We start from the raw sequence: 15,863 nt of genomic DNA, 5'->3' as shown, positions 1-15,863 counted from the left end.
CTATGGGTTGCCAAGTCCCATGGACCATCCTGCCCTGATAATGTCCCCTACCCGATCAGAGAGGCATCCGATGTGACTGTGGCAACCGGAACTGGGGGAACAAACAGTCGGCCCTGATGGAGTAGAGGAGAAGACATCCACCAGGTTAGATGACTCTTGCACGACTGCGTGACAAAAATCTCGTGACTCATGGGGAGCTGCTGGAATGACCATTGAGCGAACAACATCCACTGCAGAAGACGCATGTGGAAGCGGGCTAATGGCAGTAGAACAATGGCCGCAGCCATAAGACCCAGAACCTTCAGGACAAATTTGGCTCTGATCTTCTTGCTGAGTAATATGATCCGAACATACTTCTGAATGTCCAGAATTCTTTGTTTTGTCAGTCTGGCTGACATACAGACAGTGTTTAATTCTGCGCCTATAAAGGTAATAGATTGGCAAGGCGACAGAGAAGATTTTTCGAAGTTTATTGAAATCCCCAATTGTTTGCAGATTTGCAGAGTGTAGTCTCTGGCCTTGAGAAGTTGATGCCTGGTGGTGGCGGAGAGGAGCCAGTCGTCTAGATACGGAAACACCTGGAATCCTTGACATCTCAGATGAGCCGTAACAACTGCCATACATTTGGTGAACACTCTGGGAGCTGTAGTGAGGCCAAAGGGCAGGGCTCTGAATTGAAAATGACTGGACCCCAGCCGAAAGCGGAGAAACCTTCTGGAGCGCCTGTGAATCTTTATATGATAGTACGCATCCTGAAGGTCTATTGAGCACATCCAGTTGTCCTTGCCCAAAAAGGGTAGAATGGACTGAAGCGTGACAATCCGGAACCTTGCCTTCTTGACAAACTTGTTTAGTTTGCTGAGGTCTAAAACTGGTCTCCAATCTCCCGTCCTTTTGGGGACCAAAAAGAATCTTGAGTAGATGCCGGATCCTACTTGGTCTGCTGGCACTATTTGGACGGCTCTTTTTGCTAGGAGCTTTGATACCTCCTGCTTTGCCAATTCCCTTAGACCGGTTGAGACGTCTGGAAGGGATTGATGAGGAACGGGATACCTCTCGAAAGGGATATTGTAGCCCTCGGATATAAATCGACTGTACCCATTTGTCTTGAGAGAGGGAACGCCAGGCTATTGGGTACAGCGACAATCTTCCCCCGACTGCCTCCAAGGGTGGGCAGTCGGGCAACACTTCAGGGATGCTGGAAGGGTTTATCAGGGAGAGTCTCCCTGTTACCCTGATTCTGCGGACCCCCTCTGCCCCTAGGGGCGCCTATTATTATTACCCCTCTGCCTCTGGGGTAAACTGACCACGTGTGTCCGGCGTGACTCCTTGAGATTTACGGAACCACATTTTCCCTCCCTTCTGACCCTTTGGATAGGGTCTTGAAGGGGTGGAGAAATGGACTCCTACGGCAGAAAGGGTCTTGCCGTCTTGTTCACACCTGGTCAACGTATCCTTCACCTGAGGTCCAAACAAAGCCGAACCGTCAAAGGGGGTATTGGTGAAGGACGCCTTAAAAGGGTCTGCAAAATTACAAAGCCGCATCCAGGCCTGACGCCTAAGTGCCACTCCTGTGCCTGCGGCCCTACTCGCCCCATCGGCTGCATAAGAAATGAGCCGCATGGAGGAGTTAGTCAAAGAATTGAGGATTCCTAGCTGTGAGGCAATCTTTTCCTGAGCCCCAGTCGCCGAAGGATCCTGAATCACTTCACCTAGTTCCTTGAGAATGTCTCTCTGAAGTCTGGTAAAGTGACAAATGTAGTTCAGCGAACGCATAGCAAAGGTCGCTGAAGAAAACATCCACTTGCCGTACCTATCCATGGTCCTAGAATCCTTATTAGGAGGATGGACAGGCACAGAAGGATCAGCAAGTTCCTTCTTGGTGGCTGCCGCCACCACCATAGCATCAACAGGGACGCCCTTAGAAAGATACTGTTTGTCTGCAGGGGCTGTTAAAAATTTGGAGGGCCTCCTAGGAACTGGTTCCACAGAATCCAGGGCTGCCCACGCCTTCCGAGCCACTACTTGCATGAGTGGGTCGAAAGGCGGAGACACCCAGGAGGTGGAGGGTCGAGATCCAAAAGCCTCCAGATATACCGACTCATCCTCGGAGGGGTCAATGGAAGGCCAGTTCCCCCTCTGCTTAAGAAGTTCCAGGATGTCTGAAAAGGAAACATCCTCAGAGGGGGACCACGGGGAACCCTCCGACTCATCTAAGTCGGTATCTGATGTAGTAGACTCAGGGGAGTCTGTGTGCTTCCTCTTACACGTCCTCTTATGCGGGGGTTCTGCTGCAGGATCAGGAGAAACCTCGAAAGAGGAAGTTATTCCCAATGGGGAAACCTGGGGCGATGGATCTCTGGGTCCAGGAGCAAGAGACTGGCAAGAGACATCAACAGGCACCGAAGATGGAGGAGCTAAAGGAATAGACCGTTGACCTAGCTCAGGGGCTAGGACACTCCATCACCTCGAAGGCTCCTCTTCCAGGGAGGCCAGAAGAATCCCGCTCCGAAGAAACAGGAATCCCCGGCCCCACCGAAAGAGAAGGCTCCGAAGCCAATGTCGGTGCCGAGCTCACCAATGCCGGCTCCAAGAGGGAGAGCAGGGTCGGACAAGGGTCCGATGCCACTCGCCCCCTCGGAGCCGACAAGGGAGACTCGACGACCGGATCCCTCCAAAGAAGGTCTCATGGAGGAGATCGGAGCCGAAGACGTCGGAACCGAAAGGGGAAGTATCGGCTCCCGCGCACTCCACGGTCACCGCCCGAGAGCTCCGCTCAACTCTGAAGGAGAGTCGGAGGAGGAAGTTCAGGGGGATGAGAAATAGCAGACGTCTGTTGAGACAGGCTATGGAGCATTTGGGCTACTGCCTGTGACTTCAACAGTCTGCTTACCACCCTCTCTAAATCGTGGTCTGACAGCCTGGAAGATCTTGAAGATCGGCTCCGATGGCTCCGCTCCGACAAAAGAGGAGATCCCGGAGCCGAACGAATCGACTCCAGGGAAGGAGACCGAGATCTCTTCCTGGATGGAGCCATCGGAGCCGACGACCCCTCGGTTCCAGATGGAGCCGAAGACTTATCGGCTCCAATACTGGAATAAAGACACGTCGACTCCGGCCGGAGCCGACAAAGTAATGGGTATTTGTGTGTCGGAGCCAGACGGAGCCGACACAACAACTTCCAAAGTGGAAAGATCGGCTCCGGCTGGAGCCGATCTCGACTCGGCGAGTCGGAGCCACAGCCGAAGGCTTGGACACTACAGCCTGGGCTTTAGATGGCTTAGAGGGTTTAACCGACCCAGCCTTGGTCGGAGAACCCTCTGGCTTTAACAAGCCACGAAGAATCAATTTGTTTCTTCGTTCCTGCAGGACTCTCTGGCTAAAGGAGTGACAAATGGCACAGGAGTCCTGCAGGTGTAAAGGCCCCAGGCAGTACACACAAGAAGTGTGACCGTCTGTCAGAGACATTTTCTGACAGCACGAGTCACACTTCTTGAAGCCTGAGACCTTCACTTCTTTAGACATAATTATGTCCAAAAATACACAAACACACAACAGTCACACAGTTAACCCCCAAAAAACAGACAACACACAACCTGACAGGAATTAACTGAGAAGGAGGCTTAAGGCCTGAAGAAAGGAATAAATCCTAACGTAAGGGTAGGGGAATATAGGGTAGGAGATTATCAATTAGTATAAAAATATACTCAATAAATGAAAAATAGGAGGTAAAGGAGAAAAACCCTGACTAATCTTTATAAATTGAAGATTTACCTGAGCTGGTAAAAAAGGAGACCTCTTCGCGAAGCGGCAAACGAGATCTGAGGTAGTCACGCCTTGCATCATGGGATATAGGGTTGCATCGAGCTGGTAAAATGAGCTCTCGCGCTTAGCAAGTGCCGAGTCGGAGCCGAGGATCGGCTCCGAACCCATCCAGCAAGAATGAAGGCGAGTTTGACAACTTAACATTCTGTATATTTTTCTGTCTGCAAAATGCTATGGCCGGGGCCAAACATTTGGTGAATACCCTGGGAGCAGTAGACAAGCCAAAGGGAAGAGCAGAGAACTGAAAGTGCTGTGAGCCTGCTCTGAAACGCAGGACTTTCCTGCAGGACTCCCTTATGGAGATATGGAAGTATGCATCTTTTAGGGTCCAGGGGAGTCAGTAACCAAGCATTTTTTGTCAGTATAGGCAGCAGCTACTGCAGGGTTAGCATTTTGAATTTGGGGACCACCAGGGATGTGTTCAGAATGGACAGATCCAGGATGGGGTGCCAATTGCCCTCCTTTCTGGGAAAAATGAAAAGTGTGGAATAAAAGCCTTTGCCTGCTTGATCTGCGGGGACAGGTTCTACTGCCCCCTGGGCTATGAAAGTTTGAACTTGTTTTAATGCATCTGTTACTGATTGGGAGGTATGTCTGGGTAGCCTCTGGGAATTGGGAGTTCACTGAAAGTGAATCTGTATCCATGAAAAATGATCTTTAAGACCCACTGGTCCTTGGTTACAGAAAGCCAATTTTCTTTGTACAGGGACAGCCTTCCTCCAAGCTTTTGGGGAAAGGAGGGTAGAGGGGGGAGTGGGAGTCACAGAGTTTTTGCCATAGAGGGATGGCTTAGAACTCCCTGCCTTACAGGCGGACATGGTCCACTGCTTGGTTCTCTGTTGTCCCTGTTGTATGGACCTGGGAGGCCTGTCCCTGAGGGGCTTAGCTTGTCCCTGTCTGCTAGGAGCAGGAAAGGACCAGTACTTAGAGGAAAATGTCTGCTGAATCTAGGAGGTTGAACCTGAAAGAAATCTTTTACTGTTTGCATAGATTTTGCTTTGTCTTCCATTTTTTTTTTAAGCACCTATTCTTTCTCTCCAAACAAGCGGTCTTTATCCAAAGGTGCATCAATTAATTTAGACTTGACATGATCAGGTAGAGATTGTTCCTTCAACCATGCAGGTCTCCTAATGACAAGATTCAGACAATGCTGCCCTGCTTGAGGCTTCCTGTGCGTCACATCCACAGTGTAAAGAGTGCCTTGCCGCTTGACAAGTAGACTGCAATAGATCTGCTAATGCCTTAGAAATGGCACAGTCAAGAAAGGTAGATTACTTTTGCTTTAATAGTTCTAAAGTAAGCTGTTGATATTTTACCATATGGAACTGACAGTTGAGAGGTCTGATAGCTAAGGTTACAGAGTTGTAAACTTTTTTGCCCCATCTGTCCAGAGCTCTGGCATCCTTATTAGGAGTAGTAGGGCTCTTTGCAGAACTACCCCTGGCTCCCTTGGGACCCTGTGTAATGACCTCCGGGTCTGCAGCACGACTTCTGTACAGGTATTTGTGAGTGTCTGGTAATCTGTAATACCTGTCTGGTTTACTGGGAGCAGGTGGGAGGGCGTCCGGGGCTAAACTGGATTCATGGAAAACACCATCCACCACTTCTAAAATAGGGGGGATGACAAGTGGTCTGTGTTGGGATAGGTCTAGAAATTCTCTTAGCCTTTTCTTAGACTGAGGGAAATCCTGACATTCCCACTGGAAATGTTCCCGGTGGGTGTGGAGGGTTTCCCCAAAGGAGAGGTCTTCTGGTGGGGAGGCAGGAGGGATGGATTCCTCTGCATCTGAATCCTCATAAGCAGTTAGAGATTGTTGTTCCTCTTCAAAATCTGAATAATCGGATTCCTCAAAATCTTGCTCTGTCAATAGTTCAGGAGAAGGGTGTCTTTTCCTTTTAGAAGTTGTGGCTTGACTGCCCCTGACAAGGGAAATAAGATCCTCCGCCATCTTAAGCATCTGGACCTGGGGTGGAAGGGTGGGAGTAAGATGGTGGCTAGAGACAGATTTTAAGTGTGGCCTGGCTTCTAAGCCTAAGAGTATTCATCGGTCTGACAGAAACAGTAGTCGGGTGTGAAGACGTAAGTTTCTGACTAGAATCAGTAGTGCGAAAGACCTTCACGGAAGCCGATGCCTGCATTGCGGATCCGGACCCAACAGAGGCAGAGACAACCAAAAGCTCTGAAGATGAAGATGATTTCTGCGGCACACCGGACTCTGAACAGGTCTCGGTAGAGGTCTGCGTAGCAATCACCTCGGGCATCAGAGGCTGCGAAAGCACCTCACTGAATTTCGGACAACTGACGACCTTAGTGGATGAGTCGTCAGAAGGCTTAGCCTTGCATGGTCCTGTCTATCTTTATCCCCACTCTTTTTTGGAAGCTCTACAGATTGTTGGCTGACCGACGCCATTTCTGAAAATGGAGGACGAAAATACCAGTCTACAAAAATAGCTCGACGATGAATGGTTCTCGTGTTAAAGAGGGCACAGAACCGGCAACAGGTGAAGTTGTGGTCTGGGCCTAAACAAGTGACTCAGTAATAATGGAAGTCTTGGTGTGAGATCTGCTTTCCGCAGGTGAGAATTAACTTTTTCAGACATCGGTTAGTGCAAGAAAGAGAGATCCCCAAAGGGGTACTTAGCTTTAGACGTTTTCAGCTGTGATATGAGCTCTGGCAGTGACCGACTGGCTGTGATATGAGCTCTGGTAGTGGCCGACTGGCACACTTGTGAACTGCTTCTGCTACGGGCTCCACAGCAAGAAAGACTGATGTAATGGCATCAGCTGTCTTGCTTTATAGCACTGACGACATGACGCCAGTCTACATGCGACAGCAGCTGACAAAGAAAAACACAGACTCTGGTATTCGGGCCAGCCGAGGGCTACCACAGCAGGGATAACCCACAGGTGATGGCTGCAACAGTGAAACATGAAGAACATCAGAGGCATCAAACAGTAAACAAATATTCCTGAATCAGCAAAAGCATGTTTTAATAAAGAGGGCTGTGGATCCATAGCACGGGTTAGAGACAGAGAGACTGACACAGATAAACTAGGCCTTACAAGACATAGGACAAGATGTAAAAAGACCTAATGAGAAGGGAGGAACAGAGTGGAGGTAGTTAAATATATGGCTTACCTTTGATTAGTTGAAAATCAACTATCCGAACGGCCCTTTGTGCAAACCGGAATGATGAAAATAGTCATTTCGAACTGCACCAATGTTTGAAAATCAGCAAATCGAAAACCAGATTAGCTGATTTTCGGATTACAATTACGAATACAGATCGTAATGCAGGGGGTCAAGCCCCCCTGCACCCCCCTACTTTATTATTCTAGCTCTGAAGTTGCACTACAGTGGGGAAAGGGTCCACTTCCCAATCCCCACTATAGTGCACTCTTCACCCAAAATGCCGAATCTGCAATAAGCGAATGTCAGTGTGCATTTGCTCAGTGCACATTTGCTGCATTTCTATTCGGGTATCTGAAAACATACTTCCGCACAATTGTCTTTCTACAATGTGCATTTCAAGTTTTCAAAGGTAAACCAAATACACTTATATGACAGGTGTAAAGACTCCTTGTCCTTGTGCAGCTGTAAAACTTCCTGACTATAAATGTTGTGCAAGTAATTTTCAGGTGGGGAGGATGTGCTTGTCGGATGCTTCATTTCACTATAGTTTTAAAATACTACTACAGTACTTTGACACAAGGAAAGTGCTATACTAATACAATGTTTTATTTTATTAACATTTCAAATTAAACATATAGTTAATAAGCAGCATGATTACACCTGATCTAATGTATGGATACCACTAAATATCTAAAATGTTTTTACCAGTATATTAACCCTGTTTTTAAATAAAACACTGGCAATGAAAGTGCAAATAAGTGTCCTTAAAGTAAAATAATTAGTACATTAAATAAAGACACATTCTAGCGCACTATTAAGTACATTATTCATATAATAAAAACTTAATCAAGAACAAAAGAACCACAGAACTCTTTGAAAAGAAAAATTTCCTAGAAAACAGATCTGCTTATACACAAAATCTTGTCATTGAACGATATAAAATTTTGGCTTGGACCTTTAACCCAAACAGTCTGCTTCCTTTTTTAACTAAACCACCTAATTTGAAAAAAATACAGCTGGTCACAGTAATTATGTCAAGAACACCTACCAATAATTTGGAGCAGAGAACACTGTGATGCATTTCCCATCATGTGCAACTTCATACCCATCAGGCTTTACCTCATGGCTACGAATAATATACTTTAGACTGTTTTGCTCCAGGAATTTATTGGTTACATCTGGTCCAAACTGGCAGCTCACTCCTCGTTTACTCACTGACCGACCATTCTGCCAAAAAAAAAAAATTACAGTTTTAAAATATAATGCAAAGGAATGAAAGGAAATATTAACTTGTCTAAGGAATTTACTTTCTTTCAGAATACAATATAGTCTGTCACTCGGCCAGTATGGAAAAGCTAAAAAAGGATCTTATTTGGTCCACGTGTCACATTTATGCTCCTCATACAGAAAACACAGGCCATAAAAGAGATGTACTAATGTAACTACCCAGAACCAAATTTCCTAGAAGAGAACAATCATCATAGGATAAAAACTCCATGCACATCCAGAAGGAAAAAATGTAGAATAAAGAAGAGGGAGTTGGAGGGAGGGAGCAAAAACTGCAACAGTGAAGAGAAGGGTATCTGCTGTTATGGTACGATTGTACACAATTATACTATGTCCTTCTATATCACTGTGGCAGTATTCCTGAAAGAAAGGAGAGTAATAAAGCTCAAAAAACAGACAGGAGGTGCAAGGCTGAGAAGAGCCCTCAACAAACTCACATAAAATGACTTCAGCAAAACTTGCTTTGGCCCTAGAAACCACATTCAACTTATAATGCTTAGTAAAGGTATACAATGAAGACCATGTAGAAGCTTCAAGGATGGAATTGGTGTCCAGCCCCTTGGAGAAGGCACCAGAAGAGGCAACAGCCCTAGTAGAATGGGCTCTAACAGAAGCTGACAACAGACTTGCCTTAGATATCCAGAAGGAGATGGTTTGCTTAGAAACAGCAAACACAAAGATCTGGGATGAAAGGAAACAAAAAGCTGATCGGACTTACGAACAGTCCTAGTTTCGTCCAAAGAGTACCTGAGCTGTCTGTGCAAATTCAAGGAATGCGGGACCCACTCAGTAGCAGACCAAGGAAAAGGGGGGAAAAAAAAAGAGCTCTACCGACCGATTTAAAGATAACTCATTTACCACCTTGGGCATAAAAAAAAGAATTAGTATGAAGGGACACCCTGCCCCTGTGAAAAACCAAAAACAGGAAAAATGGCCTTAAGGGGCTGGAGCTCAGAAACACTCCAAGCAAAATAAGAGCCATCATCAAAACAGTCTTCTAGGTACAATGTTGCAAAGAAGCAGAATCTGCAGGCTCAAAAGGAGCATGACTCATTTTTTCCACAACAAAATTAAGGCTCCAAAGAGGAGGAATAGGTTTTTTTGGAGGCCTGATATTTAGAAGGGGTACAGGTCCAAGGAGGAGCTGATACTGAAACCCCTTGAAGAGGCTTTAGGGCTATTAGGGCAGGGAACAAGATCTGAGTAAACTCTTGCCATTCCCTTTGAGGATCCATATGACTAAGAGAAATATGACTCAGTTTTTGTCTTTTTTTTAGAAAGGACATCAGCCTTAAATACTGGAGGTTCAGACTCTTGGTGAGATTAAAGGAGAGAACCCAGAACTTACTCCCTGACCAATATCTGGGAATCCCTCTAGGACCCTCCAAGGTAATTAACCACAGTTCTCCCTCGACGTCCAGACCAGACACCTGCAAAGCCTCAGAGGACATGCGAAAAGACTGATCCAGTCTGGCGGGGTCACAACAGAGGAATCAGACAAACACCAAATGACCTACAGAGCTATTACTTGCTTCCAGACAGATGTCCTGTGGAGGCTGAACAGCAAAAGAATCCATGCGTGACGTCTTGGCTTTCTTCTTACCAAGCAGGAGTATCTCGGGATTAAAGGATTCCGCCATGGTACCCTGGGCTGTCTAAGCCATTGGTTTTCAAGATAAATGGCCAGGAAGACAGACAGTTTCTGAGCGTCTCAGGCACAAATACCTTACAGATGCTACAAGAGGTATGGTGCGTTATGTGCCCAAGTTTGTGATGATCCTTATGGTGAATTTGCCTCCCACACGGACATTTTCCCCTCTTGGATAACATGAACTCTAGGTAGTGATAAAAAAATATATAAGACCAAGAAAAGAGTTATGTACTTACTGTAACTTGGAATCTGTGCTATCCAGTATCATTATTCATCACGGATGGGTCTTGGATTCAACCTCGGATCTGAGCAGGCAACTGAAAGGACCAAACCAGAGCTCAAGCTCCTCCCCTTCCCAAGACCCCTTGCTACCCACAACCCTCAGATCGAGTTTGCTGGCTAGAGAGAAAAAAGGAGCAGTGAAAAACTGCCTATAAAACTGAAAAACTCCTAAAAGGAGACACCCCTCCTTATCTACCAAGTCTCCAGAAGAAGGGGGAAGGAGGGTGGGAACGTGATCAATAATGACGCTGGATAGCACAGATTCCAAATTATGGTAAATACATAACTTTATCTGATGCTATCCATATCATTATTGATCACAGATGGGTCAGAGTCCACAGCTATGAATCCTGGGAGGCCTCAGGGAAGAATATGCCAGAGCACAGAGGAACCAAAGGAAGCCCTGCTCTTAGACACCAAATACAACTTACAATGTGTAACAATGGTGTGGGGGTTAGACCAAGTAGCAGAGGCACAAATCTCATCTGAAGAAAGTTTTGCCAAGAAGGCAGAAGATGTGGCTACCAACCTAGTAGAGTGAGCTTTAACTGGTACGAAAAGATCCATGTGTCTATTATAAATGTAAGAAACACAGTTGGTGATTCAACATGAAATAGATACCTTGGAAACTGATTGACCTTTCCTGGCCTGAGAGAAGGCAATGAAGAGTTATCAGACTTCCTTTATTAGAAAAATTGGGGAAAAACACAGGAAGCTGTACAGATTGGTTAAGATGAGCTTCCAAAGCTACCTTAGGGAAGAACGAAGAACTGGTCCCAAGAGACACCCCCCCCCATCCTTGTGAAACACCATGAACGGGGGCTTAATGCTGAGAGCCTGTAACTCGGAGACCCTCAAAGTAATAGCCACCAAGGCTGTCTTCCAGGACAGGAATGTAAGATCACAGGTTGCTGAAGGCTTGAAGGTGCTCTGCGTCAAAGACTGCAACACCAGAGTGAAATCCCATGTGGGAAATGGGTCCTTGATAGGAGGCCTGAGGAGAAAGATCACTTTGAGGAAAAGCCTTGCACAGCCTAAAAGAAAAGGTGGGACTTTTGTTCAAAATGGAAGTTAGAGACGGCTGCCAACTGGAGTATGACCACATAAAAATTGGCCCCTTAGTGAAAAAGAGAGGCCAAGAATGACAAAACGTTAGGAATAGGGGCTGAAAAAGGATCTAGATTGCATTGCTTAGCCCAAATGGAAAATCTTTTCGATTTACTGGAATATACTTTCTTGGTAGAAGGTTTGTTAGAGGCCAAGATAATACTCTTGGAGAAGGGAGCCTGGACTGGGAAGGAACCATGTGGTCAAATGAAGAGACTGGAGATTGGGAAGAGGAAGCCCCTAAGTGTGGGAAATGAGATCCAGAACAGGATCCAATACCCAGAGTGGATATTTCAGATGAGACCAAAGGAGAGAAAACCACACCGGATGAGGCCAAAAAGGGGGCAAATGAGGATGAGAGGAGTCTTCAGGCGATGGACTTTCTGCAAGACTTTGGGGATGAAAGGAGTTGGGGGGTAAGTATAAAGAAGTTCCGACGGTCAGTAATGAACCAAAGCATCCCTGAGTGACTCTGCAGTTGGGCGGGGGGGGTCACGGCAAAGAAGTCGCTGCATTTGTGGTGGTCTGGGGATGCAAAGAGATAGTAAGGCAGACCCCATAGGTCGCATATCCGACGTGCCACTGATGGATTCAGGGACCACTCGTGAGGACTCGGGATAGATCTGCTGAGCCTGTCGGCCAACACATTGAAGTGCCAGGATTGTGTTACAAGAAGAAAGCGCCTGGAAGACATTACCCCGTTCCGATATTCTCATGGCCTCTCTGCACAGGGGGATAAGACCGTGTTCCCCCCTGCTTACTGTTGTACCAGACTACCACCATGTTGTCTCTTTGAACTGCTATAGTTCCAAGAGTGTCACACTTCTGGAAGGCTTGCAATGTTAGAAAAACTGCTCTCACCTCCAGGACATTTATGTGCAATTTGGTCTCTAAGGGGGACCACGTGACTTGAGCCGTCCTTCCCCGAAAATGCCCCCCCCCAACAGGAAGGTGTCTGTGGTCACCATGGCCTTGGGTTGGAGAAGAACGAAGGGTCTGCCTAGTATGAGATCCTGAGCTTGGAGACACCAAGAGCAAGATGACATCTGCACACCTGAGAGATCCTGATGGTCATGGATATGGGGTGAAACTGAACATAAAAAAGTGAAAATATCCAGGACAAAGTGTCTCACGAAGTTGTTGTTTGTCTTTTCGGCTTTTCCCAGTTAGGGGTCGCCACAGCGGAACTCCAGTCCGCCAATGACTGGCAGTAGATTTTTATGGTGCCGAGTTGCCAGCCCGACGCCCAACCTTCAGCGAAGGCAAGCCCATTCACGCATGTCTTTCGGAGGCCACTCGACCGCGGGGAGGACATGCAGACTAAAAATCCAGAAAAAGAACAGAGTGAGACACATCACGGCAATCGAAGCAGACCTTTTATTCAAACAGTAAGCGCTTTCACTTCCCTAGAGACGCTTCATCAGACTTTCTGAAGCCTGGATCAGAAAACTCTAGGCCTGACTCCACCCCCTGGGAACCAGCACCGACCTCTTGAGGCCATGGCACAGCCAGTTCTGAGAACACTGTAACAGAGCCCGTCAGGGACCCTGACGATGTGGGAAGGGAAGATATGCCAGACACCGTCAGCCTCTCATAGGGAATGCTCTAATCCTGAGGGTCCAAACCCAGATGGGTCAGACGAGGAGATAGGAGTCCTGCGGATGGAGAGGATCCCCTTGGCAACTGAGCCAGGGATGGCAGCAAGCCCAACTCAATTTACGCCTTGAGAAAGCTCATCATCCTATCCATGTCTGTGGGGAGCAAGCTCCTGGTGGATCTGGAAGAGACAGAGGGATGTCCCGATCTGGCTGAAGGCCTGCAGTCTCGGGAGGAAGACCAACTTCTGCGCTTTGGATCCAAGCTCCTGGATCTGGAGGGAAAATCTCAATAACGATCAGATCTGACAAAACAGTTGGATCCGAAGAGGCAGTTGGTGCCATGGATGGATCCGACTGGTGGGTCGGATCTGAAGACAGTCAGTGTCTAGTCTGATCCGTGGGTCTCCAAGACTCTGAGGTCTTGTATCAGACAGAAGGAGCATGGGCTCTTGCAGCAGAACTGCATGGATCCGAAGTCAAGGAGGCTACACTCGGATCTGGGGATCCGCAATCAGAGAGCCTCAGGTTTTTGGCGGGAGAATCCCTGGAGGAAGAAGACTTCTTTTGGGATCAGAGGCAGGCTTGGAAGGGGAACCAAACACAGAGGACGCCTTTAGTAAGCCCCTTAAGCAGGAGCTTGTTTCTGCATTCCAGGAGAGCCCCGGGGTTGAATCCGGTGCAAATATCACAATTAACCTCCAAGTGAGGCTCTCCCAGGCAGTATACACTCTCCTCATGCGAGTCGGAATGGGGCATTTTCCAACAGCACAAGGGGCATCTTTTAAAGCCAGAAGGCTTTTCAGACATCATGCGCACATGAACACAGACACATGCACTAACACACACGCGCAAGCACACACTACAAAATAAGGGGGGGGTGGTCAGCTGAACACAAAGAGCAGGGAAATTTAAGAGCTGTCGAAAGGACCTGGGAGGAAAGGGTGGGAACCCAGGGAAAGGTTTAAACAAAATTAAAGAAGAGAGTCTAAAATGTTATTGGGAGGGGAGGAAACCTAGCTAAACTAAGATAAAAGGAAGACTAGTCTAAAGAGAGATAAAACCCCACAAAAAAAAAAAAAGTTTACTTATCTTAAAAAGGAAGCTTGAGCTGCAGGATACGTCTGTAGCAAAATCGCTGCAAACAAGACAGAATAGTTGTGTAAAATCTTACCATAACCATAGATGTCCTTCTCTTCCATTTTGAAGTATTCTTACTGTGGGTATCCTCCACCTCAGGTGACCCGAATGTTGGCTCCTATACAAAAGCTTAAGCTTGGCTGCTGCTGGTGCATGGGAGGTCACACATAGGGCCATAAACCAGGGGGCCTTATATGTGACATCTGTACACACAGATCTCAGAATTGATTGCCCAGCTGGACAGCAGTCAAGGTGGTGCCAGATGACGTCTGCCAGACAGGTGAAATGCACAAATGTGACTATAGTGTACGTGGTGTTCCTATGCTGCTCCATAGACAAGTTGAAATGAATGCAGGGGGTTTTGGTGGGAGGGAAAAATACTGTAACATGGAAGCAAAGAACATCTATGGCTATGGTAAGATTTTACACAACTATTCTATGCCCTTCTATTCTCATGTTGCAGTATTCTTACTGTGGGAGAGTACCACAGCTTAGGAAGGCAGGGTGGAGGTAGAAGTAGCAGATTCCAGAAATGCTTGCAGGACTGCCCTTGCAAAACCTGCACTGGCTCTAGAGATATGGTCCAGTTTGTAATGCTTAGTAAAGACATGTACAGTGGACCAGGTGGCTGCCCCAAGGATGGAAGTTGTGTCTAAGCCCTTGATGAAGGCCCTAGAAGAGGCTACTGCTCTAGTAGTAGAGTGTGCCTTGACCCCCTGATGCAAGTCCTTTCCATGCGAAGAACAGCAGAAGCAGATAGTCTTCCTAATCCAGCAGGAAATAGTTTGTTTGGATACTGCCTTGCCCAGAAGCCCTGGAATGGAAGGACACAAAAAGCTGATTAGATTTCCTAATGGTCTTAGTTTTATCCAAGTAAAACCTTAACTGCCTGGGGAGTGTAGTATTCTCTCACTGTCATTTGTAGGAGATGGAAAAAGTGGTTAAGTGTATGGACTGATTTAGTGATAGCTCGTTGACCACTTTGGGCATGAAGGAGGGGTTGGTGCGCAGGGTCACCCTGTCTTTGTGGAAGACAGTGTAGGGAGGGTATGCCATGAGCGCCTGTAATTCCGAGACCCTTCCGGCTGAGGTGAGGGCTACCAACAGGACTGTTTTCCATGGGCACATCTGCTGGGATGCAGAGCTGCCTGGCTCAAAGGGGGCTTTCTAGGACATAATTCAGGTCCCAAGGCAGTTTTTCCAGGACATAATTTAGGTCCCAAGGTGGTGGGATAGGCTTCCTTGGTGGTCTTATGTGCAGGACCCCTTTCAAAAATAATTTAACATCCAACATGGAGAGTAGAGGAGGGTCCAAGGGTAAGCATGCAGAGATGGCAGATACGTGAACTTTCACTTGATTAGTATGAAAGGTCTGCCTTTATGAGCTCACATATACAGGTCAAGACTAGAGGAACATCCACTTGAAAGGGATCCCTACATCTTCGGAGACACCATTTGGAGAACCTTTCCCATTTGGAAATGTAGGATCTCCTTTTGTTGGGCTTCCTGGTCTCCTGATGTTAGGTAGCACATCCTCTGTGTAGTGGTGTCTGAAGAGGACTAAAGGTTTATCACCCAGCATCTCCAGGTGTGGATGCATGAGAGTTCCCTTCTGTTGTGTGTGCAGGTCCACTTTGTGAGGCATCTTGTGGTGATTGCCCTTGGCGAGGGATTGAAGGGGGAACCAATGCTGCCCTGGCCAATAGTGCGTCACCAGCAAGATTTTTTGGCATGTCCCTCCTGATTTTCAGGATGACTTTCTTAATGAGAGGAAAGAGGGGAGGGCATACAGAAACAGTCCCTTCCATGAGATGGTGAAGGCGTTCACCATCCAAGCTAGAG

General features: G+C 47.1%; 1 protein-coding gene across 1 annotated transcript in view; it reads right to left on the bottom strand.

The window, feature by feature from the left end:
• LOC122799510 (serine/threonine-protein phosphatase 5-like) overlaps nt 1–15,863 on the bottom strand; it is a 995,806-nt gene that overhangs the window by 386,646 nt on the left and 593,297 nt on the right. Inside the window, exon 9 of the mRNA XM_044069034.1 lies at nt 8,008–8,186. Coding sequence (XP_043924969.1) covers nt 8,008–8,186 — 179 coding nt within the window. The remainder of the gene's footprint in view (nt 1–8,007; nt 8,187–15,863) is intronic.

Source organism: Protopterus annectens, chromosome 1.part0 (assembly GCF_019279795.1).
Source record: "Protopterus annectens isolate FY-2018-M chromosome 1.part0, PAN1.0, whole genome shotgun sequence".
NCBI lineage: Eukaryota > Metazoa > Chordata > Ceratodontiformes > Protopteridae > Protopterus > Protopterus annectens.
Note: the sequence above shows the minus strand (reverse complement) of the source record. Positions and strands in the feature narration are given on the sequence as shown.